General features: G+C 38.7%; 1 protein-coding gene and 1 non-coding gene across 5 annotated transcripts in view; one reads left to right on the top strand and one right to left on the bottom strand.

Moving 5' to 3' along the window:
* Positions 1 to 27,099, top strand: part of UBE3D (ubiquitin protein ligase E3D) — a 605,228-nt gene that overhangs the window by 59,238 nt on the left and 518,891 nt on the right. For all 4 annotated transcript variants that reach the window (XR_012074809.1, XR_012074808.1, XM_015251440.3 and 1 more), the window contains exon 9: positions 18,882 to 19,020. Coding sequence is in view for 2 of the 4 variants with exons in the window: in XM_015251440.3 (XP_015106926.2) it covers positions 18,882 to 19,020 (139 nt within the window). In the remaining 2 variants the exon portion in view is untranslated. The remainder of the gene's footprint in view (positions 1 to 18,881; positions 19,021 to 27,099) is intronic.
* Positions 533 to 593, bottom strand: LOC116281688 (U7 small nuclear RNA). The gene has a single exon (XR_004191145.1). It is a non-coding gene; the product is annotated as a U7 small nuclear RNA (small nuclear RNA).

Here is a 27,099-nt window from a genome sequence, read left to right as displayed (position 1 = left end):
GTATTTGTGTATATGCATTTTTCTTGGCAAATAATCAAAGCTTTCATCAGTTTCTAAAAGAAGACCTTAATCTATGAAAGGCTACAAATCTGTTTTTATTCAGAGGAACTAGAGCAGTGGGGCCCAGAGAAGTAGACGTAAAGATTTCGTGGTGGGAAACATCTCTTATAGATAAGTAATTGATGTGTATTTGCTGATGAAACTTGGAATAGAATCAGGCTTTAAAAAGTGAAATGAATTTACATAGTCATATGGAACAGTTCTCTTTCAAAGTCTGCTTGATTGCTTTAGATCAGGGGTGGGCAAACAATAGTCAGCAGGGCTAGTCCAGGATCCCCCCGCCTCCCTTGCTTTTGGAAAAATTTTATTGAAACACAGCCATGTGCATTTGTAAACATTATCTGTGGCTGCTTTTGCCATCCAAGAGCAGAGCTTAGCAGTTGTGACAGATGTCCCAGAAGACTGAAATATTTATTATCTGACCCTTTATAAAAAAAGCTTGCTGACATTTACTGGTTTTTTTCTCCCTTGCGGTGGCTTCCGGTGCAGACCGGAAAGCCTGCTAGACACATTCTAAAAAACCTGTAGCACTGACCTTTACTTTTGAATGCTGAAGTGAAGCTGATATTCTTGTGGCTTCAAAGTAGTAACTAAAACGCGTCTTTGCAGTTGATGAGTGAACGCACCGCATGCCGAGTAGCAGACTCTCCAACAGGTAAGTAAACATTAGCAGATACTCTCCAGGCCCCATAGGAGTAATTACTATCCTGGCCTAAGGAAAAAGTGTCTGTCTGGATAGCCTCCTGGAGAAATGAGGTTGGTAGAGCAGAGGGCAGGGGTTAATGATTCTGGATCAGAGGTGAACACCACAGAGGCCTCGAACGGCTAACGGTGCCTCTTTAGCCATAAGGGGCATAAGTAAGAGAGCTTGCTGTAATTTGTTCCTGTAAAGGAACTCTTGCTTCCTCTATATTGGTCTCGACGACTTGACATTTTTCTTTTTTCCCCAAAGAAGCTTATAAACCTGATCTATAAATGATACCTGCATTGTTTTGAAATAAGATGCTTGAGGGCTTGATTCTCATCCATTTCCATTCTAATTCTATTTTGTGGAGTATTGTAAACTCTTCTGTCACTGAGAGTTGTGGATTGATACTTCCAGGTAAAAGTGATAGTCACTTTTGTATTGGGCTTAATTCTGGAACTTCAAGTTACATTGTTTCCTTGAAGTCAGATTCCTAGAAACAGCTAGTTTTGCTTTGTACTGTTGGTTACCATGTGTTATAAGGCGTTTATTCTTTAGTATCTAAGACATTTCTCGGGCTTTTATAATATCCATTTTAGAAAAAGGCTAGAAAGGAGATGGCAGAGTAGTTCGTTCATGCCAGCATTTTGTATGGTCTTTTGGTCTTATTTCTGCTGCCTGTGACTGCCCAGTACTCCACCTCAAACTTGACATCTACTCTACCCTTATACGTCCTCATGTGACCATGTGAACACTGGCTTATGTCCTCAGCAAGGGAGATTCATGCATCTGTATTCAAAGGTAATTGTTCAAGAGCTCTGTCTATGTCGCTGGTCATGTCAGTAAGAGTATTTGTTTTCACACATCTACTTCAGTGAGAGGGCCAGTCTCTCAGAGTATTTTACCTAATTTCCTGGTAGTTCTGACCAAACTTAAAACCTAATTAATTGCCTTTTGTTATGAACTGTTCTGAATTAGTAGAAGAATTAGAGAATAATGTAGTGAACATCTTTTTTCTTATTCCCAGTGTTTAATAAACCTTACCATATTGCCATATGTGTTACAAATAGATAGATACTTTTTAAAAATAGGACATCAGTACAGTTGAAGCTGTCTCTGAATCCATCCCCTTTTCTCTTTCCCCAGAGGAAAAGTGATACCTGAAATTTGGTGTTTATCATTGCCATGCATACTTTTATAAATAAGAAGAGTATATGTTGTTGATTACCATTCATACTTTTACTAAATATATGTAGCTTTATACTTTTACTAAATACAAATATTAAGACTAATACTATTCATTTCCATGCTTTTAAATGCCATATAAATGGTATCAGGTTGTACATGTTCTTTTACAACTTGCTTTTTTCACTTAACATTGTGTTGTTAAGGCTTTCCTATGTTGAAACTGACAGTTTATTCATGCATTTTAATTGTGGTAAAATATTCCTTTGTTAGACTGTACCACAACTCATTCATCTGTTGTTCTTTCAGTAGACATTTAAGTTGTTTTCATTTTTTTCCATTACAAGTAATGCAGCCTTGAGCATTCTTATTCATATTGCTTCTTGATATACATGAGCTTTTATTTACACTAAGAAGTGGAATGACTAGGTCTTAGAGTACATCTTCAATATTATCAGCTAATTCCAAATAGCTGTCCAAAGTAGCTATAGAGATTTACTCCCACACTAGCATCATAAGAATTCCTATTGCTTCACATCATGGTTAACACTTTTTAATTTTGCCAATTTGATAATTTATTCTTGTAAATAGTATTTTCCTAATTACTAGTGTGATTGAGCATGGGCTTTAACTTATTTCAAAACTTTTACTCTTTAACATTCTGTTGAAGACATTAGCTAATACAGTTAAACAAGAGAAAGCAATTATAGGCGTAAGAATTAGAAAGGAAGAAATAAAAATTTTTTGAGGGTGATATGATTATATATCGGGAAAATCCAAAACTATCCATGAAAAAACTGCTACAGACAGTAAAATAATTTTTTGAATTAGTAAGTTATGTAAAGGTTATTGTTTTTTAATATATAATCAGAAATCACTTGGAATATATTATGGAAAGGAATATTCCATTTATAATAGCAAGAGAGAGAAAATACATAAACTTAACAAGAAATGTCCAAAAGTTATACGAAAAAAATTGTAAAACACTCTTAAAAGAGACTACAAAAATTGTCTTAAACAAATGGAAATATATATGACATAATTTAAGTAATTATTATGATAACCTTTTCAAGCTCCAGTTATCCCTAAATTAATATATAAACCCAATAAAATGAAACTCAATTAAAAAAAGCTCATCAGATTTTGTTTTGTTTTCAGCCAGACAAGCTGATTATAAAATTCACCTGGAAATAAATGAAAATAGTGAGAAACACCCTGAAATGAGGAGGAGACTAGCCCTACCAGCTATTAAAGTACATTAAGCTACTATAATTAAAATAGTATGGTACTGACTGATAAATAGACAGACCATGGGAATTCAATAGAAAAAGACCTGATCTTAAATGGAAATAAAGTATGTAATAAAGATGACCTCTTCAATCAGTGAGGAAATGTAGAATTTATAATAGTGTTGGGATAATGGGCTAGATACAAGGAAAAAGATAAAAGTTTAATCTTCACATCCTGAGCTAGGATATATTTCAAATGGATCAGTGGTTTTAAAAAAAGAAACCGTGGAGAGCTTGTAGCTCAGTGCTAGAGTACATACATAGCATGCATAAGGTCCTGGGTTCAATCCCTAGGACTTCCATTAAAATAAACAAACCTAATTACCTCCCCCCCAAAGAAAGGCATAAAAAGTTTTTTAAAAGAGAAGACATTTTTAAAAAAAGAAAAAAAGGAAACCACATAAGTACAAAAAGAAAATATATATGAGTTCTTCCATCACCTTGGAGTGAAGAAAATTTTTCTATGACTCAAAATCTAGAAGCAATAAGGAGAAAGAATGATGGGTTTGATTACATTGAAAAAAACTTTTGCACAATAAAGAAGTATCATAAATTATAAAAAGAATAACTATGAAAACTCTGTAAATTAAACCACAAAGACTAACAACCTTTATGTATGAAAATCCACAGAGAAGGCTAATAAATAACCATATAGAAAAATGGACTACAGATATTTATACATATTTCATAGGAAAACAAATGCAAAGAGCTCTTCAACATATAAAAAGGTTGTTCAGTATCACTCCTGGTAAAGGAAATGCAAAATAAAACTCTCCTGAGTTTTATTAGATTGGCAAAATTCCAAAAGTTTGGCAACATATTCTACTGCTGAAACTGTGGAGAAATGGGAAATCTCATACAATGCTGGAATGCAGAATGGTGCAATCTTTACACAGGAGAATGTGACAGAATTACACATGCATTTCCTCTTTGATGGAGCAGAGTAAGGAAGTTATCAGATAAAAGGACTCAGGAGACAACTTAATTAGGCTCCACTAGCTAAATACTGGTCAGTTTGAGAATCAATCAGGACAATAGCTTAAAAGTAAGAATAAAACAATGAATATGTTTAGATCCATGAGTTCATAGTGATAGGAAAAAAAAAATCCTAAAGAAATTTCAGTAGTCATTACCTTTAGAAGATGCTAGTAAACCATCTTGATGCTTTGAAAATGGGAAGATAAAGGGAGCAAAAACCTAGCATTTATTTTGCCTTTTCTCTCTGTACCTCAATGTAACCAAATGGATGATGGGGGAACGTTTCTTTCACTAGAAAGATTTCAGCCACTAGATGAAAAAGAAACCATAGAATTGGGATATCACCATTTCCTGACCCATCATGAAATAATGGAACTTGGAAATGATCATCTATGTTTGCTAACATCAACAGAAGAAAGACATTTGGTGGGGGGAGGTGTTGACTATATGCCTCTTGACCCTACTTATGACGTGATCTTCCCTAAAGCATCAAACCTGGCCAAGTCTCTAGATCCAACTCTCAGCTTACAGGAAATTCAAGAGACAGAAACATGGTAAATCATACAGTCAGGCTGTAATCAGCAAAATCCAAGCTGGGAAACTATAAGACAAATATCCTGGTTTCTTCAACAAAAGCCTAGCAAAGGAAAAAAACAAACAAACAAAAAACAGACAGGAGAATCTGTTGATTAAAAGAAACATGACTTATCAAACAGTTGTAATATCTGGACTATAAGTAGATCTCAATGTAAAAAATTTAAAAAATATCTTAAAATACTTGAGGACATGTGATGAGATTGAAGAGTTATTCTTAGCTTTTTTAGGTATGATAATATTATGGTTATAGTAGTTTTCAATGAGTAATGAATCCCTAGCTCTTAGAGTACATATTGAAGTATTTACAGATAATATGGTAGCATTTGTGGAATTTGCTTTTTAAAAAAAATCCAGTGGTTGAGAGTATTTGGCGGGGAACATTGCTGAAACAAAATTAGCCATGGGTTGATAACATTGAAGCTGGATGATGGGGACATGGCTGTTAATTACTCTATTCTCTCTGCTTTTGTGTATCTTTCAAAGTTTTGATAAAACATTTTTTAAAAATTTGGGTTAAATGATTTTCATTGAGAAACAGAGGTAGTTTATCATAGGCTTCTGCCTATTTGTTTACCAATGCATCCTTCTAGCAAACAATCACTAAATGAAGGAAGTCACGGTCTTAACACGGAGTTCGTGCACTAGCACGTGGTGAGTTGTACTTGAGTTGAAAATCAGCTCTCCCTTCTTCAGCTAGATCTAGAATCTGCACTACTGCTTTATTCTGCTTGAAAAATGAGAATAAAATAATATTTTAAAATATCCTCTCAAGCCTTAGGAAACCATGAATAGGCCTTAACAAAAGAAAGGGGGAAAAGGCTCTTCTTACCTATAAATGGGTGTATTCCAAAAGCTTCTTTCTAAGACAATTCCTTACACCTAGAAGGTTGTTTCTCATGGAATTAATGTTGTAAACATCAAATAGGCTTCCAGTTCAGTCCACAAAAATCTATGAATTCATAATATAATATAATCTAAAAAACTGACAGAGTACTAAGTGTCCAGTAAAGGCAAAAATTAAATCCTTTTCCAGGACAATGCTTTCTCTCTCTTTTTTTTTTTCAATGAAGTCTATTTGATTTACAATTTAAATTATTCTCAGGTATACAGCATAGTGATTCAGTATTTTTGTGGACTGTACTATAAGTTATTACAAGATAATGGTTATAATTCCCTGTGCTGTACAATATATCTTTGCTTCTTATCTGTTTTATACATGGTAATTTCTATCTATTAATCCCATCCCCTAATTTACCTCTCCCTTCTTCCTTCTCCCCTTTGGTAACTGCAAGTTTGTTTTTTATACTTGTGAGTCTGTTTCTGTTTTGCAAAGACATTCATTTGTATTATTTTTTTAGATTCCATGTATAAGTGATATCATACAGAATTTGTCTTTCTCTGTCCGAGTAATTTCACTTAGTATAATATTCTCTAGGTCTATCCATGTTGCTGCAAATGGCAGGTTTTCATTTTTTTGTGGCTGGGTAATATTCCATTAGACAGACAGACAGACACTACACACACACACACACACACACACACACACACACACATACACACTCTGTATCTTCTTTATCCGTTCATCTGTTGATGGGCACTTAGGTTGCCTCCATTTCTTGGCTATTGTAAATAGCGCTGCTATGAACATTGGGGTGCATGTATCTTTTCAAATTAGTATTTTTGTTCTTTCTGGATATATACCCAGGAGTGAAGTTGCTGGATCATATGGTAGTTCTAGTTTTAGTTTTTTGCAGGACCTCCATACTGTTTTCCATAATGGTTGCCCCAATTTACATTCCCACCAACAGAGTACAAGGGTTCCCTTTTCTCCACATCCTCTCCAACATTTGTCATTCGTAGAGTTTTTAATGATAGCCATTCTGACAGGTGTGAGGTGCTTCTGTAATAAATAGCTATATTGAGCATCTTTGCATGTGTCTATTAACTATCTGTATGTCTTTTTGGAGAAATGTCTGCTCTGGTCTTCTACCCAGTTTCTGATTGGGCTGCTTGTTATTTGATATTGAGCTGTTAGGAAAATGCTTTCTTAATTCAATTCAAAACTCCAAAATATAAGTGACTTTTTTACATCTTTATAGGACTTAGTCTTTTAATACTCATGGATCATTTACTTGCCATATGCTTTGAATTCTGGAAGCAAAGAACAGTAACATTCACATCACCTCTGACTTGGACTTCTCCCATTCATAAGTTAAATACTTGAAAAAGAGTTTATCTACATATGAAGGATCTTAGTGATAAAAACCTGCCTTTTATGCTTTTTTTTCATGTGTTATCTCATTTGATATTCACAAGAAACCTTTGAAGTTTAAAGGGAAAATATTACCCCTATTTTACAGCTGAAAGGACTGAGGTTCAGAAGCATAATGGAAAACCCTTGGAAATCAGAGGAGCTCAGTTTGAGTGCTGATTCTTCTGTGAGACCATGTGCATGTTTTTTAACCTCTTGAACTTAAGTTTACTTGTCTGTAAAATGGGTATAATAAAATCCCATTTTATAATGTTACCATGGAGACTAAATGAGCTGATATATGTGAGAGTCTGATAAAAGATACTATGCAAATTTTCATTCTGCACTGAAAATGAAGACTGTGGTAGGGCTATTTTAGTAAATGGTCCCTAAGTTGAAAAATGAGACTCATCCATATGATATAAGGAAACGGGTAATGTTTAGCTTAGAGAAAGGTCAGGAGAAAGTGTTAGATGTTGTCAGCTATTTTCTGAAGGGCTCCAGTTATGAGGAGTAGATTTCCCTCAATTTAAAGAACTTCTACAGATACACACTACTACATATAAAATAGATAAAAAACATGGACCTACTGTACAACACAGGTAAATATATTCAATTTCTTATAATGAGCCGTAATCAAAAATAAACTGAAAAATATAGATGTATGTGTATAACGGAATTGCTTTGCCGTACACCTGAAACTAACATTTTAAATCAAGTACACTTCAATGAAAAATAAGAATTAAAAAAAAATTCCCTTGCAGTGAGTCTCCCTGTTACTGGAGATTCTCAAGCAAAGACCATACAGTTTCATGTTAGGAATATTGCAGAGGGGCTTCACTCCTCTCAGGTTTCTTCTCTTGAGGTTTTGTCCTTGAGTCTAACAAGCTGTCAGAGTTGGGTAAAGATTCCTGATCACTAATTTCACGGTCTGAGAAGTACTAATGATGATAGTCCTGTAATGGAATAAAAATGGCAGAAAATGATTTTTAAAAGTTTATTTAGCAAATATTTATTAAGCACTTAACATATTGCAAGATGATGTGCTAGGTACCAGGGCATTTTTAAAAAGCTGTTTCTGGTATTTCATTATTTGGACGTATGAGGTTCTGTTCTGTTTCCAGTCATTCTCTCACTTTTTAAATATATACTGTGTCAGTCTTAATCTTCCCAGGTCTTGTAAGGGAGGTGATAAAATGTTAACATTGCCCACTACCTATGTTCTTGTTATTCCAACTGATTTAGTTTCCAATTTTGTTGGAACTTTCCTGCATAGACTTTAATTCTCCAGAGTAGAGTCAAAATGTGTTGAAATGACCTCCTAAAAAAAGAAAGGGAAAATAGATCACCTAGTACAAAATACGTTTTTGCATTCTAGGCTCTGAGGATAAAATCTGTGGTTAGACATTTAATGTATCAGAACCTTAATGCTATTTAAACGTACGGATGAGTGCATTGTGTGTGTTTTGTGTATTTAAAATTGAGATTTTTGTTTGAACAGTGTCTTTCATTTGGTGTATTTCATGGTGATTTATCATAATAGACCACTTTAAATCATCTGAAATAGCAAGACACATGAATTTCAACAATAACTTCCCCAAGGCTAGAGAAGTCAGCGGGAGCTCAAACTGCTAGGTAGACATTTTTTTTTTCAAACTCATATGCAAGTGTAAAACTTTTATGAGGCTGCTTTAACGAGGCCCTTTGGGATTTAGGGTTATTTATCTAAGCTCTTATTAAAAATGAAAACTTTTCTATGTTTAGCGCTGTAAAGCAAAACTGATCCTAACAATACTGTAAGCCGGAAGAATGAATACCGTTCTGCAGACTGACTCAAAAATAAAGTAAAGAAACTTTGGGGCTAGTGTCTTCAGCACTGACATTATGGTAATGGGGCGGTGATAGCAGGACCAGCATTTCAAAGCCTCCTTTAATTAAAAAAATTTAGCTCTACTATTGCTGCTGATTTAGGGTTTGACATGACTGATTAAAATGACTTCCAGCCTAAGAGTCCTGTTTCACAGAGCGCTCTGGTGTCTCTGTTGGAGTCAAGTTGCCCCAGGACGGTGTTGCCTGGTGCAAGGTCTATGAGCACTTTTCCTTTACGGTGTCTGCACTTGTTGAAGTATATCTTTGGCTTCTGCCCTCCCCTGCTGAGAAGTGGGCGGTAGGAGAGAGGTTGTTTCTAAGATCATTGTGCCAGAATCACTCTATATAACCCAGCGGAAGAGCTGAAACTGCTGCAGGAACAATTTTGGAATCTTGAAATATGTTCAGCTTCTTTGTAGGTATGTTCTGGTATGATGAGTCTGGGTCCTGCAGTAAATCTATTCTCAGACCCTGGGAGCTAGGATTTCAAATAATCTGTGATGCAGTGCAATTTCTGGGAGTGAGGGCATTTTGAGGGGAGAAAGCACGTGTTACAAAATCAGGGTCAAGAGCTCTTGCAGACTGTAAGAGCTTATCAGAGTCAATTTAGCTTGGATGTGTCCAGTCCAGCTGGCAGAAATTTTTAAGAGAAGGTGGATGGATAAATGGATGAGTGCATGGACAAAAAAAGATGGGGTAGAGAGATGGATGGACAGGTAAAACTACTTCCTGTTGATAATGATTCTTGATGAATAGTGAATTATTGGTGAATGGTGAATTTCTATGCTACAGAATGTGTATAAAAATTGGACACCAGACACATCTGACTGAGATCACGGTGACCAAATAAATGGACAATTTTGAAGATGTGTATGAAATGACCAAAAATGAAAACTTTCAGCCAATGAGCATTTTTGGGTTGTTTTTAAGGGTCTTACTTCAACAGTTAACCTAAACAGTACTAATCTAAGTCATCGGAGGTAACACATCACTTAGTGGAATCTGGGAACTTCTGAGTCTCCACCTCTGTTTCACAGGAAGTGAAGTTGGTTCTGAGACAGTAAAGAGAAGAGCCAGAGTGGAAAGCACGCAGATGGTATTTCTAAGGAGGGAAGTACAGAACTACCAGCTGGCAGTGATGGTGCAAAGGAGGAAGGAGACAAAGGGCAAACACCAAGAGAAATGATGCTGGCACAAGTGTTGGCTGAAGGCCGGAGGTAGAGGCAGCGCAAGCATAAAAACAAACAGTTTGGGAAATGTCAAGATGAACTTAAGTTTAAGAGCTTCTTTTCTGAAAGAATCTCAAATTTGCAGTTGCAAATGGGAGGAAGAGTGTATGTGCACTTGGCTTTCGCTCTTCAACTTGAGCAGCTGTTTTAACAGTTGAGTTGGTAGGCACTGGCAGGAATAGAGTATTTTAATTTGGGAGAAACCCAACTGCTAAAACAGCTGTTTGGTCTGATGAGACTTAAGCTGGCTCTGCTGAGGTTACATGACTTAATAGGATAGTAGCAGCAGGCAGATTGGCTGTTATCATTATTTTATTGGACAGAACAGAGGATGAGCGGACACTAGGTTGAATTCTAGGTTGATCTCTGACTTTCCAAAGAAGCCACACTCCTGGTTTATTTTAGCAAAGTACAGAAGCAGGTAACATGGGCTTTTTACCTTGTTCCAAGTTCATGGAAATTACCTGAAATAATTTTGCCTATGTTCTTGGGATGCAAGCTTTTTTTCCCTTGCACTTTTAAAAAAGAAGCCTCCCTAGTTTTATTAGCATCTCTATCATCTCCTAATAATAGATAATATACCTGCTCAGGTCACCTCAAGTCACCAGTCATTTGTATATATATTTTGTATTCTTTGTTACCTAAGCAAAGAATGCTATTAATAGCAGCCACCAAATTTGTCAGTTTGTAAGCAACATGTTTTTAATATCTAGAACAACTTGAGTGACACTGACAGTGATGAAAATCTTGAATTCCAAATTTGCCTTCTCAAGAACCTTTTTTCATGGAAAATACTACTGATTACATTAGTTTCCAGTAAATTTAAGATTTAAAGTACTTGTTAAGATGATTTGGTTGATTTCTTGCAAAAAAAAAAAACTAATTTTACTTTATATAATGTTAACATTTTAAACATTCAAAGATAGGTTTCCTTTCATATATTTTCAAAATGAAAATGGCTTGACTTTTTATATGATCACTGAAATAGTCATATTCACTGGAAACATTTGAAACAATACAGGAAACTATAGTATAAGAGAGCAAGGAGAATTCTTATAATTTCAGCCTCCACAGGAAACTGCAATTAACATTTTGGCTCTCTTCCTTGTATATATCTCTTTATTTACATATACACAGAAAGATGTGATTAGAAGATTAAATTTTATATAAATTAATTTTAGCTGTATATATTGTTCTTTATTTTGCTTGTGCTTTTTTTTATAACTTGTCAAAACTTTGTGACTGTCTTTCCATGTCAGTATAGATCTACAGTCATCATTTAGATCTTGACTTTGGGGTCTTTCATATTTTGAAGTAGTGACTTATTTTTCTTATTTCTAAAACCCAGTGTTGTAAGTAATCAGAATGCAGAACAGAAGATGATGTTTGAGATGTTAACAAGAGATGAACTTAGATATCAAAAGTATAATAAGAGATGAATTAGGTATCAAAAATATACTTTCACTGAAAAAAAGTACATTTAACTAACTAAAGCAAGCAATTTATATATTTTGAATGTTTGTATCAATAATTTAACAAAAGTACTTTGGTTATAAATGAAATATTTTTGTTATTTAAAAAAAAATTGAATATGAGCTTTTTTTTTAGTTGGACCATCAAGAAACATTGTGTTGCTTTCTTCCTATTTCCTAGGCTAAAAAATTCAAGGTTTCCTCATTTTAACAGTCACAAATAATTTCTCATTACAATATAAATTTGTTCAGAGGATGGCAATATTTTTATATTCACAGTGGGATGTATTGCTGTTAAAAAAAAAAAGATAACTTAGCTTTTCTAGCTCAACTAACGCTGGTAAATTCAGGTGCTTAACTGCCTTTTACCAGTTTCTGAGAATAACTTTAAAACTTTTCGAGAATACTGATTTCTTAAATATCCCATATTTAATGCCCCACTCCCACCCCAGTTACATACACATACACTATCCAGTGATGATTACCCACATTTTAAGTGTCTTTCTCACACTTTGGATACTAAATATTGAGAGGAGTCTCTCAAAAATGAACAAAATGTAGAATCGTGAAAGCCTGTTATCAGAGATAGCTCATTTCTAGGGTATGGTGGCAAGGAAAGAGAAGCTATATATTTAATAATTTTAAAAAATTGTGACTGTTGGACATTTCGATGAAATTCCCCTTACATTCCAAATGCTTTCATTTAACAAGATTTAATTCTGCCTTGGAAAAATTTAATTAAATATTTCCCTTTTTGACTTAAGACACTGATCTAGGGGATACTTATTAACCCATAAAACCTACGAATAGAACTTTGGAGAATACTTACCAGTTTCTATAATCACATCTCTTTAGGGTCAGCTAAGGGATAGATGACAGATATAAAATTTAGGAGATGATATGGCTTGACCTAGTACATCTTATTGTTTATATTCATTTTAGTAAGCTACAGAAGAATCAAGTTGTTACAGGGGAATTGAATTTAAGTTTAGAGAAAGGACAAGATAACTTGGAAATGGATTCTCTTACCTTACCTGAAATGGGCGTGGCAGCCAGGGTGACATTGACATGTGACTTCTTCACAGAAGGTCTGAAGTCTTCATGAGGACATTTTCTAAAATCAAGGACACTGAATAAGTCAGTGATCCTGTCATTTGGATTCTCATCTCTCCTCATGAAGGGGCAGAATTTTTAGTCTTTGAGATTTGTCTTTGGATGAGTCAGAGAGAACCACTTGTGATTTAGGGTTATGCAATCCAGTTGCTCATAACTAGGTTACCAATTTGGGCCAGGCCCAATTCATCTGAATGAGCTGTGTACCATTGCCAACTGCCCTCTCGTGAAGGAAGGGTGTCTGGCCTTTCAAGAGAAGGCCATCTGAAATTGGACTTGGGAAGAGATATGAGAGTGGCCAGGTACATGAAGATGATGGTATTTAATAAAGGCAGGGGAGGAGAGGGTTGGATGGTGCAGACCACCAGGATACACCCATTCCGAAGCCAGGGGCTGATAGACCTCCCATAGATCACATCTCTCTTTTCTGCTGAGACCCCCCCCCCCCACATGGTTTCAGTGGACATCTCAACACAGTCATAGCCAACCAACTTGAATTGAAAAATGAAGAAAACCTATTTGTTATATACCAGGGCTAGGAAATAACAGAAGAAGTTTTAAACCCTTGCTTTGTACTTTATGTATCAGAAACACTTGTACATCCACATTTGAAAGGACTGAAACTGTGGGACAGAGTGGATAGTGTCGATTGATGGAAGTGCTGGCTGAGTTGGCCCCTGATGGACAGGGGAGCTAGTGAGGCCCAGTAAGAGGTTTACTTATGAGAATGTTGTCAGGGTGGATCTAATTTATTACATCCCAACCATCATACCTTGACTTTAGTTACTCGGGAAAGTGATTAAAGGATTGAAAATGCACTTCTCAGTCACTTTTTTGACCACTTTCCTCTGGTAATGGAATGCGGGAAAATGTGAACAAGGATATCTTCTCTTTAAGAAATCTTTAAAAATTTTTTCTAAATGTTTTGTTTAACAATACTATTCAAAAATAAATAACCCTATGGTGTATGGGTTTGTTGTAGTTTCTTAGATTTTTTTTCTTTTTTTTATTTAAAAATTAAAAAAAAATTTAATTGAAGTTCAGTAGTTTACAATGTTGTGTCAGTTTCTGGTGTACAGCATAATGTTTCAGTCATACATATACATGTATTTCTTTTCATATTATTTTTCATTATAGCTTATTACAAGTTATTGAATATAGTTCACTGTGCTATGCAGGAGAAATTTGTTGTTTATATAGCACTCAGTATCTGCAAATCTTGAATTCCCAGTTTATTCCTTTCAACCCCCTTTCCCCGCTGTTAACCATAAGTTTGTTTCTATGTCTGTGAGTCTGTTTCTGTTTTTATAAATGCTTGTATTATTGCAAGATACCAGCTGTTAAGAACATAGAACTGGCATTATCATTATCACTAAAGAAGAGAACTGACCCTATGAACATGCCTGCCAGAAACTTCATAATTAGAAGTGATATCATTAGAAATGTCATAATTTATTTTCATGTTGAGCTCTTTTATACTGTATTAGGCTCTTGATATAATTGTAACTTCTGGGAGAGTTGTTATGTCATCTCAATTTGTCTTTTTTGCCTTTGTTACATTAGACCTCTGTTTCCTGGAAGTCTGTATCACCTTTTCTCAAGTTCTTTTTTAATATTGATTTGTGTTTGATTCATTCTCAATTTCACCATTCTTGGTAGAAGTGATGGAAGATGACTTCTTGTTGCCTCTTTAAAAATAGATAGGCCATAGTTGCTTCTCTAGGGAATTTTGTCAAAGCAGAAGTTTAGAAATAAGGATGCTGTGTCCTCTGCTTGCATTTGGTCTCTTAGACTAAGGTCATCTGGCTGACAGCTCTGGTCTCCTAGGAAAGCTTTTCTTCTCCCAGTTAAAAACTACAGAAAAGGTTTCAATTGATGGTTAGTTCCTTATTTCATTTGAAGTATCTTGTTGATTTTATAGGGGACGATTACTGATTTAGGTCTAATACAATTTAGATCTATGATGTCTTTATAGGAAATACAAGAAAATAATCCAGATTCTGGATTGCTATGATTCTGTTTCTTAAAATGTTTATATCATTAACAGAAATTTGTATTAATATTTGAGCCATGAGTGGATAGTCTCAAACATCACTTCTGGCTTAAACAGTACAAGCCCTAAATAACACATAATCAATTTGGTAATTTTAAGATAAAATGAATTTTCTCCTTCTTTCCTTCCTGCTCTATTTTCTTTATTTCTTTCTTCCTAAATTAAAAAAAAAAGTGAAAACATTAACTGAAGTTTGGGGGAAAATTTATCTGTAGTTCTAACTTTCCAAAACAACTGCTTTCATTTTTCATGTATTACTTTCTCTCCTTGTCCACGTATATGGATGTTTCATATGATTAAAGCAATATTTTATGCAGTTAAAATTACAGAGAAAATCTGTAAATCTTAACATTGAAAAAATATGTGCTGGGACCCATGAAATGTATACTGTGGGAAAAGAGAAGACAGGATGAGTACGAGGAATTTGAGTCATATTAGGTCCAGCTGGATTGTCTGACTTCAAAAATAAGGCTATTCAGATTATTAAAAAATGAAATGTTCTATTATATCTGAAATTTATCTTATTATTTGCCCTTGGGTCCTCAGTTTGTTTTAATAGAATTTATTTTAAAAAATTGAGTATGCTTTACCTTGTTTATGCTATAGCAAAAAAAGTATGAGATTTAGGTAGAGAGGAACATGCACACATTTCTTTTCTATCACTGACTATGTGATCAGGACAACATTTTTCACCTTTCTAAGCTTCAGGAGGGATAAAAATCATTAAATCACAGAATATTTCAAGATTAGGTTTAAAATGCCAATTTTGGATTCACATAACATGCACGTAACTGCAATTATATAGAAACATGAATGACTAACATGTATAACTAATTGATTTTTTCTTTGTGACTTTGATTATCATCAGTATTATGAGTGTCCTTTTGTGTAAATCTTGGTGGTTTGATAGGCTATGTGTAAACTCCAAGATCTGATGAGGAAACTTGGCTTGTCCAAGATCACTTGCTGGTGAGTGACACAGCAGTATTTTATTCTCTATTTCAGGGTCCTTTTTGATAGATCCCACCTTAGCCACTTATTAGCATGTTGATACCTTTAAGTAGACATACATTCTTTTGTCTACACAATAAATCACATTGACATTGTAACATTAATTTGTTTCTATTATAAAAAATAACACTTGGAGCATAAGAAAGCATAAAGAAGAAAACGTAAAACATAGGTTATTCCTCTAATAAATACGTTATTATATTTATTGTGTTGCCTTCAAATTTTTTTTCTCACCATGTAATTATTTTCACTTACCATGACATATGAGTATTTTCCCATATCCATCTTACCACTTTTCTTGTTCAAGTTTTAGAATATATATGTAATAAAGTGGCAGCTTAAGAAGGATAAAATAACTTGGTACAGAAAATGAAGATACTCATAACTGTATCTTTTACAAGCTAAAGAGTTAGCATATAGAAGGAGGAGGCATTGGCAGATTCTGTTGCTAAGGTCCCACTTGTGGCTTGCTTGGATAGGGTAATGTTACCTACAGTGTTCTCAGCCATCAGTGTAGTACAGTGGGTAGAGAGCAGGCTTTGAATTCGGGCTGAGTGAATCCTGGTCCTATCACCCACTAGCTGTGTGCTGTTGGGCCATCAATTAACCTCTTTAACCTTTGGTTTCCTCAACTTTAAAATGGGATGATCATGCCTGCCTTTCAGGGCTGCTCTTGGACTAGAGACAGTGACCATAAATAGAGTGCCTGGCCCCTGTCTGGATGAGGGTGAGATGATAGTCAGAAGAAACCTATGACCCCAAATTTGTGAAATTTAAGCATACCATACAGAGAGCAGGTTATAGCCACAAACTAAGACAACTCTGTCCTAAAAGTAATTTGTTTAATTCACCATTTCCCCTTTCTCTTGCAAATATAGTTCCTGCCAAAAGAGGAGTAGAAAATGATGAAAAGTGAACATGCCTTGAAGATACTCTCTGATTGGCAGGATCCTTAATTATGAGCTCCAGTGGCTCCAGCCCAGGTGCCGTGGTCCTTTTACCTTGGGACACCCCGTACTGATGGTCTGTGGCATGATGAGCCCCTTGAGGTTTGGGGGATTAACAAATGAGCTCCCAGGGGACATTCACGCTCCAGGACAGTATCCAGTGACACTCGCTGAGACAAGAGATACAATTCAGAAAAAGCAAAAACCTTCTCAGTACACTTAAAAAAAAATTTCAGATTCAAAAATCCACAAATGACAAATGCTGGAGAGGCTGGGGAGAAAACAACTCCTTCACTGCTGTTGGGAATGCAGTTTGGTGCAGCCACTGTGGAAAACAGTGTGGAGATTCCTCAAAAGACTAGGAATAGACTTACCATATGACCCAGGAATCCCACTCCTGGGCATATATCCAGAGGGAACTCTAATTCAAAAAGATACATGCACCCCAATGTTCATAGCAGCACTATTTACAATAGCCAAGACATGGAAACAACCTAAATGTCCATCAACAGGTGACTGGATAAAGAAGAAGTGGTATATTTATACAATGGAATACTACTCAGCCATAAAAACCGACAACATAACGCCATTTGCAGCAACATGGATGCTCCTGGAGAATGTCATTCTAAGTGAAGTAAGCCAGAAAGAGAAGGAAAAATACCACATGAGATCACTCATATGTGGAATCTAAAAACAAACAAACAAACGAAGCATAAATACGAAACAGAAATAGACTCACAGACATAGAATACAAACTTATGGTTGCCAAGGGGGCAGGGGGTGGGAAGAGAGAGACTGGGATTTCAAAATTGTAGAATAGATAAACAAGATTATACTGTATAGCACAGGGAAATATATATAAGATCTTATGGTAGCTCACAGAGAAAAAAATGTGACAATGAATATATATATGTTCATGTGTAGCTGAAAAATTGTGCTCTACATTGGAATTTGACACAACATTGTAAAATGATTATAAATCAATGAAAAATGTTAAAAAAAATTTCAGGATGAAGATAGCTTTAGACATCCCTATTGTGGGCACTGGGTAGGTGGTATAAATTCTGAAAACTTAAATTGTTTATGGATCATACAAATATAAGCGAAAAAAATAGATATTTCTTCTAGCCCATAAAAAGTGAATACCTGGGTGTGACAGAGAAACACCACCACTAGTCTAATCTTCATTTCCATGCTAGCTGCAAAGTTAGAGGAATCCACAGGCCCTGGTTGCTCAGGTCTGATCTAGGATGAGTCAGCGGTGTAGACACAGCCTAAATAAGAATACAAGGAGGGTGCTAGTAAGTGTTATATTAAGCAAGTAGTTAATTCTCATAAGAACCAGCAGGATGTCTCCAAGAAAATGATACCAAAGTGGGTCTTGTAGGATAAACAGAAGTTCACCGGAAAGGGTAACAGCCTTCTAGGCCGAGAAGACTGTGTGAGCGAGACACAGGGTTATGTCGTGTAACGCAGTTCAAGGAATGGAAAGTAACTGGGTTGTAGGGGCACAAGGAAGGTGGAGGGGAGGAAGAACATGAAGCCCCTGCTAATTAGTATGACTTGACTTTTACCAAAGACAGCAAGATTTGTATTTCCAGTCCAGAGAAATATCGAGAATATCGTTATTAAAAGCAGAAAGACTAACATAGTCATTAAATATAAAACAATAATTTTTAAAACCCGGAAAAGGCACTCAACCGTGCAGCTTGCTGAAAGTAGGCCATTTTTTGGGACGATGGACAGTGTCCTGTTTCATTCCAGCTGGTAGGCGAATGCTTGAAAGAGGAGCTAACTCCCCGCCACGTGTCGGAAATGAATCAGCCCGAGTAAGCGGATGGACCCCACAACTAAACCATCTGCTGCGCCTTGTCATGTGAGGTGTTAAAATCCACTGTGCCCTCAACCACTGAGGCTCTCTAAACTTCCAGAATTCACCACTGGTTTTGTTAAACGTACCTTCACAGAGAGAAGTATATAGAAAGGCAAATATATATATATGTATATGTTTTAAGGTGTTTTATTGGGTTTTTTAAATTCCTTTTTTTTCTCCCACAACTGAACGTTTTCTTCTCACGTCAGATTTTTGAAATAATCATGACCAGATGCAAAGCTGAAATTGCACATCTCGGTGTGTTTCAGGCTTGCCAGCTCATGGGAAAGTGACATCAGCGTCCACTGTCTGACCCTGCCCTCTGCAACCTGCTTGGAGCTGCTGTTGATATTATCAAGGAGCAACGCTGCGCTGCCTCAGTCCCTCCGCTGTATGAATTCTTTCCAGGTAAGGAATGGCTCCTTTACCAGGGTGCGACTTCACAGTTTTACCCATAATTGTGTTTTAAGGATCCTATCTTTCACAGGAAGTAGCCCATGGAAATCCACAGTTCCACACGATAATGATAATAAGCACAATGCATATATTGCCTTGTCTGTCTCTTCTTAAATAAATGGACAAACGGAGGCTCAAAATTGATTGGGTCATTGTCTAGTGGTAGCTGAACCTACGTCTCTCTGACTCCAAGGTTTCTGCTCTTAACCTCCGTCTTTCCTGCCTCTGAGAGAAAAGGCAGGAATATTTAGCAAAGACTCTTTCCTTTTCCCAGCTTTGCCCTAGGACAAAGATCTTCCACCGTCATTAGTGTGTTTGCTGCTTTTAGCTTGCAGTCACATTGCCAAATGGATGTGTTAACAGTGATCATGTCCTACGTACCCTCGGCACCTTTCCCTCTCTCGCTGGTCCCTCCCTCACCACCGTCTCCCTCCTCTGGGTGTTTATCTCTACTCCTGGTAAAGCACGTGGTCACAACAGAACAGAACAGCGTATGTGGGCTGACCAGCAAGAAGCCCCCTTCCCTCGTAGGCAGCTACGTGTCACTGAGGTTGCATGTGAGAATTCAGGTGTTAACTCGTCACTTAAGTTGTGACCCTATAGCCACTGAATGTTCCTGAACATCTGTGACTCTTGGCAATGGGAAAACATTCCAAAGCCCTGAGGCTGGTGAGAAACGAGTGAACGTGGGCTGGTTCTACTTCTGAAGGGTTGCTGGTGTGTCCTAAGATAACTCCAGAATCGGCATGTGTTGCTTGGTGCGACTCTGTGGTAAAACAAGGCATGTGGATTTTCCTATGAATTATAGCTCTGGAATTTGGTCAGACAGACAACCCCAAGAACTTGCTCCGTCATGACCTGCATCGCTCTCCTCCTGGTAGTCTGCTGCAGTGATCATCTCTGTGACCTTCTTCCTGACACACACTGCAGACCTTGGCTGTGGGGTACTGAGTTTATCATTACTCGATTATCAACTTCACGGTCCTGGATTCAAGGACCATAGAGAACACCTTCTCCTTTTGTAGGAGAGGAAACTGAGATCCAGAGAGGTGGAGTCAGGTGGCCAGGGAACACCCAGCAGATTAGAGCCAGAGCTGGACTCACCAGGTGTGTGCCGGGATGACTGCATCTGCTCCCCAGATGCAGTGGTCACTGAGGTCCTGGGAGGTGGACTGAGTGGTCGTATCTACTTTGGAATAGCCACAACACCCCTTACTTTGTAGTCATTTGTAATTATTTGTGTACTGCAATGGGAGCTGATTCAGAATCAGTCCATATTGCTTCTACGTTTTGCTCTCTGGATTGAACATTGAATAACACAAAAGTTTGAACATGCCCACAAGCATTTATGAAGGGAGATGCGAGAAAATTAACAATGGTTATCTTTGGGGAGGGAGGCTGGAAGACAGTTATTTTTTATTTCATTCCCTCATACGCTGTTTGAAGTTTTTATATGGTGGATAAGTGGGAAGCAAAAGAGAGGACTTTGACTTGGAGGATTTTACAGTATTTCGGGGAAGACAGAATGATCATCCAGGTGTGATACAAATGGAGGCTAATACTTATTACAGAGTAGCCTCCACGCAGGTCTTAAAGCGATGAAAGGTAAAAGAGTAATCTAGACTGGGTGTGGGGGATTTGAGAGGAGGTGCAATCTGTATTTCTTCTCCAGGAGACAGGGAATCCAGCTTAAACCCATAGGCACAGAAGCCCGGCTGCTCTTGGTGCCACTGCTGTTGGCTCCTTTCATCACAGGAGCGCTGAGAGCTGGATATTAATTACGGGATGTCCCTCTCTCTTCATGACTGTGCTCCATCTGTTTCAGCCCATTTGCTGAGTATGATTCTTAGGAGCAGTTACACTTTCCCAGTTTCAAAGGGACAGAGACACTTGGCCCAGGTTCATGAACAATGACTGCTAAAAAGAATTTGTCCCCTGCTGCTGCCCCTGGAAAGATGCCTTCTTATCAGGAACACACTAGGAATTGACTTCCCTATGCAGGTCTTCACTCCAAGATAAAGGATGGGTGAAAAGGGGAGGATGTCCAGCAGGATGAGAACAAGGTGCTCTGCTTTTTCATCTTTGCAACACTTACTTCATCTTTAATTACAGTGGCAAGGAAGGGAGCTGCTAATTTTGCCTGTAGTGGGGGCTTAGTTTTTCAATTGCAAACTCACTTTAGTGCACATTTTTTTAAAGAGCTATGTTGGCAAGAGCTGTAAAATAGTAGAATGACACTTGGTAAAGATACCATCTTTACATTTCCAGTTCTCCAACTTTCCCGGCCGAGTCAGTCACTGTGAGCAATGCTTCCTTTTCTGCAAAAATGTTATTTTAGGTTTCTGAGGATTCATATGGCACTCCTGCTTGAGCTGTTTTCACTGCCAAATCCCAAAGGAAGGGTTTATCTTATTAATTAGAGCTATTAACATATGTGAAATTCTGACTTCTTAAATTACAGGATAACATTTCCTTCAGGTTAGCAGGGATCTCTTTTGGTGGGTTTGTTACAATTTTCACTTCTGCTCTGTTACAGTACCTTAATATCCCTGGTATGATTATGAGCAAACAGGAATGTAGGATTTGGTTGAGAATCACTGTTGTATCGCTAAGCATGTACTACAGTGGTTGCAGCCCTCTGGTCCAGCCACGCTTGCCTTTTTTCCTGCTCCCCATCACGAGCAGGTCCTGGCTGGAAGGTCTGTGCACTGGCCCTTCTCTCTGCTTCCAGAAGAACACTCTGGACCACCGCTTGGCATGGCTGGGTCCTCTTGTCCTTCAGGTCTCAGCTTAGATGTCCCCTCGCCCAAGAGGCTGAAACTAAGCCCCGTCACTGAATTCCCCTCTCCCCATCCCCATTACTCTATAACCTTAACCTTGTTTTATTTTCTTCATAGCATTTTTCACTATTTAAAGTGATGTTTGTTCATATGCTTGTTTATCTTTCTGCCTCTCCTAAAACGTGTGTTGCACGAGACCAGGGAGAATGTTTGCGCTCAGTGTTGCATCACTAGAACTTAGGACCTAGTGATGTAGGAAGCACTTGATAATTATTAGATGGCTGGCTATAGATGGGTGATGGATGACATCACAAGTGAAAAGCAGGCTGGTGTGGCCAGCCGACATTCTGGAGAATTCTGAAAGACTGAGCTCAGGCGTGAGCAGTAGACACATAGGGGCAGGAGCAGCAGCTTTCTCCCTGCTGGGACAGGGTGGACTCAAGAGGGCAAGTCCAGATTTGAGATATGTCAACAAGGTTGAGCACTGATGCGTATCTGAAATTACCGCCTGGGGCTTTGTACAAAAGAGAAAGACGGAAGAAGAGCTCAGCCCTTGGCCGGAGTTGGCAAGTTCCAGCGCCAGCAGTGACCAGTATGCGGGTCTGCCCTCTGGGCACTGGAGACCACAGGAGGGGAAACAGGAATGAGGCTTTGGTGCCAGACCCCGAGGCAGAGGGGGCTGGGTGTGCTGATGAAATCTAGAGTGGGGAGGTTGCAGCTGCCACCGCCGGGACTGCTGCTGCTCTGATTCCGGGCCAGGGCTTCAGAACTCTGCAGGGAGCGGGCGGAAGGCGGTTTCCACATCCTTCTTGCTGAGCAGCAGCCAGCATCTCAGCCCAAAGTCCTGCAATAGCAACTTTAAATCTGAAAAGGTGTCTGGACAGTAGAACCTTAAAGGCACCCAGGTTGGATCCAGGACTGGGTAGGGACTGCTGGTTTCAGTGGTACTATGCCTCTCTCTTAGCTTCCTGGACTTTTGTAGCTGGAAGGATCAACTCTTCTAATGACCTTGTTTTTATTAATAAGGTACAGACCTAGGAGGGCTAAGTTGATTTGGGGACTGAAATTCTGATTCCTGTCTTAGGCTTTTTGTGCTACATGTGATTTTCCCTGTTTCCCTCCCCTATTCTATGGGACACAGGTTCCTTAGGCTATAAATAGCTATTATAGAGAACAATCAGATATTAACCGTCAGATAATAATAATGCAGATGATAATAGCTAATATTTATTCAGTGCTTTTTGTATTTCAGGCCCTGTTGTCAATGATTTGTACTTTTTTTTTTAGCTCATTTCATTTTTACCACTACGGGGACAGTATATTATTATTCCAGTTTCACAGGTACAGAAACTGAGCCAGAGGGTTGAACTTGCCTGTGCTCACACAACTAGTAAGTGGAGGAACAGAGGGTACAAAGCTTGGCTCCAGAAACAGCCCCTGCCCCATTCTTAACCACCAGCTAATGCTACCTTTTAAAATAAGTGTGGTTAAACAAAGTTTTGTTTTGTTTTGTTTTGTTTTGTTTTGTTTTGTTTTGTTTTTTAGCTTCAAAACTATTCAGGGCCTTTCATGTGTATAAGGGGCAATGCGACCCTCCTAGTTGAAGAATATAGTAAATATTTGGGAAGCATTATTTCCCAAATGTACTTGGTATCAAGAAGACTTTTTTCTAGGGGCATTTTATGGGATTAGTGCTCTCAGAACACAGATGGGGAGACCTAGGCCTGTCCAATCTTGAAAGATTTGGATGACCATGACTGAGGCAGAGTACTCAAGTGTGCATCCTTTGTGGCCGTCCTGTTTATCTCCAGAAGGAATAGTGTGGTAGGGTTAGCCATTGATGGTCAAAAGGATACCATCTCTCCCTTTAGTGACTAGATGGTTCTCCTGCTGGTCAGGGCCACCTTGGTCAGAATGGGACAGCAGGAACCAGACCTGCCTTTGGCTCCTCATGGTACACACTGAATCCGTCCGGAGGCCCTGCAGGCCCCTGCCTGAACATTGCTCTCCCTGTCTGCACCTGTTGTCTGTTCTATTTCAGTTGGGTCTCATCCACTCTAAACATGGTGTAGCCATGTAATAACACAGCAAAGGCTTCCATGAATAGATTGACCATCTGAGGGAGAGCAGGGTGTAGTTCAGTGGAACAGCACATGCTTAGCACGCACAAGGTCCTGGGTGCAATCCCCAGTACCTTCATTAAAATAAATAAATAAATAAACCTAATGACTTCCCCCCACAAAAAACACACAAAATAGACTGAGCCATCTGGCTAAACTCTGTCTCCTAACTGATGCTTTACTCCCTCTGAGAATTCCCAGGAGGAGTCTACCTGGGAAATTTAGTCAGCAGAGAGATCAGAAGTGCTCCCCGCCTTGAGCCCCCAGCTCATGAAACCTCTTTTTGTCCATTCCCACACCTTACCTTACTTAACTCCAGCTCCACCCAGCTGCTCCACGCCTGGCAAACTGTGTGGGTGGGATTTTCCAGGGCATAGAAGCCCAGAATTGAAGCGTCTTCCCCTCCCTCCATACAACTGCAGAATTGAAGCATCTTCCCTCCCCCCGCCACAGTAGATTGCTGTATTCTAGAATAATTTTCAGTGTTTTCACAGTCATTATTCTTTTAAAGATCCTCACAATAACCCCTATTTTAAAGGGGCAGAAAGTAAATAATGTAAGCAAGATCACAGAACTACCAAAATGCAGGGCTGTGTTTCCAACCTAGGTCCTCCGGTTCTGAGGCTATTATGTTTTCCATCTCATGGCAGTTGCATCAAAGAAAACGCCAAATGGATCTTTAATAGCCCTGAGTGTTGTACATCTTATTTTTACCATATGGCAGCAACAGTATCTCTTTTATTAATATCATCCTTTGGAGGACCACAACCTTCAGCCATGGGAGCAGTATGAGTAATGTTCTCAAGTGTTACAGATCTTGGCAAACAAGTTGAACTTCATGAGATTATAATTTTTATGTATCTGCTAAGTGGTTGCATAATGCGGTGAAAATATGTAGAAAAGGAGAAACAAAAGAGCTTTATAGAGCTTATGTGTTACCACCTGATAAGGCTGGTCAGGGGTATTTCCTCAGCCCTAGAGGAATTTGAAGTCACACACTATTCAGTGCGGAGAGGTGAAGCTGATGAAACACTGTGAATAAGGGTCCCATATACTGTTCCAGAGAAGGTATTCTCCACTAGTTATGTTACTTGTATGTAGTTTGATTTTAACTTTAAGAAACCCACTGATACCTAAGTGTCACCATTTCCATGATGTAAAACCATGTATGATTGACCCTTGAACAACAGAGGTCTGAACTGTACGATTCCAGTTATACACTGATATTTTTCAGTAGTAAATGCCACAGTACTACACGGTCGGTGGTTGGCTGAATGCGCTGATGGAAAGGAACCGCAGATATGGGGAAGGGGCAGCAATAATTATACGCAGATTAATCCCCACGTTGTTCAAGGGTCAGCCGTATTCAGCTTCTCGATTGTTCAGTAATTAATAATTTTACAAATAATTCTCTCAACCAGCTTTTTCACTGCTTGTTAATATCTGTATCAACAGAGAAGCAAGCAAAATGACACAAAAAAATTTGGTTTAGTCATTTGGCCATTAGTTGGCGTGTCAGGTGAAAGGCTTTGATTGTATGGAAGTTTGAAGTTGTGGTTTAAACTTAAGAACTTTTTTGGAGGGAGGGTATAGCTCAGTAGTAGAGCATGTGCTTAGCGTGCATGGGTCTTACTTCAAGCCCCATTAAATAAATAGACAAACAAATAAACCTAATCTCCCCGCCAAATACTCTTAAAAAAAAAACTGTAAACTCAAGAATTTTTTTTAGATGGGTAAAATCTGCAGTGGCTCCAAGAATTGGGAGGCAGAGGCCTGCAAACTTTACGTATGAGTAGCAACAAAGGGGTGGCAGGAAAAAGAGAGTGAAGTTCCTATCTCTGTACCACGTTTTCTCTATCTGCTTTTTGACATTGCACCGTATAAACAGTCTTGACTGTTGTACACCATGTTCATGTCTAGGTGGATTAAAGCCATAATTATCTTTGAAGACCATGTTTTATAAACTGATTATAAAAAGATAATCACTTTGATGAAAACAAAATTAGAAAATACAGAAAAATGTAAAAGGAATTCAAATCACCAGAAATAACCAATATTGACAATTTAGAATAGTTCTTGTTAGTGTCTGTCTGTCTATCTGTCTACTCATATACACACAGAAGTACATCTGAGTATAAAACTGGCCTCGCTGGAGATGCTGGGGCTCCGTGACTGGTGGTATTCTGCTCTTTGCTGCGTTTCGTCCCTGGCATGAAGACAGTCCCTTCCCAGGGACTGTCAAACGCTCTTGGGGACTTATAAACAAGGGTCCTGTCATTAGAGGGGAATGGGAGGGAGGGAGGCAGGCTGAGAGCCATTCCGGATGTCCAAGGGTTACTGCACATGGAATCAGGAGGCAGCCAGAGCTGCACTGAGATGAGCAGGCACTCACCTCTGCTCAGCCCTTGCGGTGATCCCTGTGCGCCTCCCGGAGACTGGGGAGGGTGCAGCGTGGGCGCCCTCAGGCCCCAGGCCCGCCAGCCCTCTTTCTCTCCTGCTGCCGCCTGCGTCCTCAGTGGGCAGAAATAATCAGGAGGTGAGTGCCACTCGTTGTATTTAGGGAACCAGTCTTAAAGGTGGTGATTACTGCTCTGGCTATTTTCCGTCTCTCTCCTCAAAGCCGACTTCTGAGAACAGCTTCAGCAATTTGGGTGTGAAAGGAGGAGGCTGCCATCTTCTTTCCTTTCTGCCCTGCAGGGCCTTCTGCGGTCTGGAGAAATAAGCGGGTCTCCTTAGTTTCCTCCAGTCCTCCAGTCTGAATTCTCCATCCTCTGCCCCCTTGTACACTGGACTCTGCTGTATCGCCTGCCACACTCTGCAGACAGTGTGGTGGGGGCTGGGCAGAGAGCCCGGAGTCTCCCAGATGCTCAGCCAGCCCAGGTCACTGCTCCCTCCTGTCTGCCAACCCCCTTTCCAGATTCCCGGATTCCCTGCCGCAGGCCCTGCTCCTTAGAAGTTTCTATCCCCACTGAGGAGTTGGGCTTGTAGGCGAAGTGGGATCCCTCCCAGGACTTCTGTGGCCTTTACTGGACTTTATGCTGAGAAGCTGCTGCCCCAGGGCTGAGGTGGGGGGCCTGGTCAGGCTGGGGGGCTCTGGCTTTGCCCTTAATGAGAGAAGTAGAAACAGGCAT

The sequence above is a fragment of the Vicugna pacos genome, chromosome 8, assembly GCF_048564905.1.
Source record: "Vicugna pacos chromosome 8, VicPac4, whole genome shotgun sequence".
NCBI classification, from domain to species: Eukaryota; Metazoa; Chordata; class Mammalia; order Artiodactyla; family Camelidae; genus Vicugna; species Vicugna pacos.
Note: the sequence above shows the minus strand (reverse complement) of the source record. Positions and strands in the feature narration are given on the sequence as shown.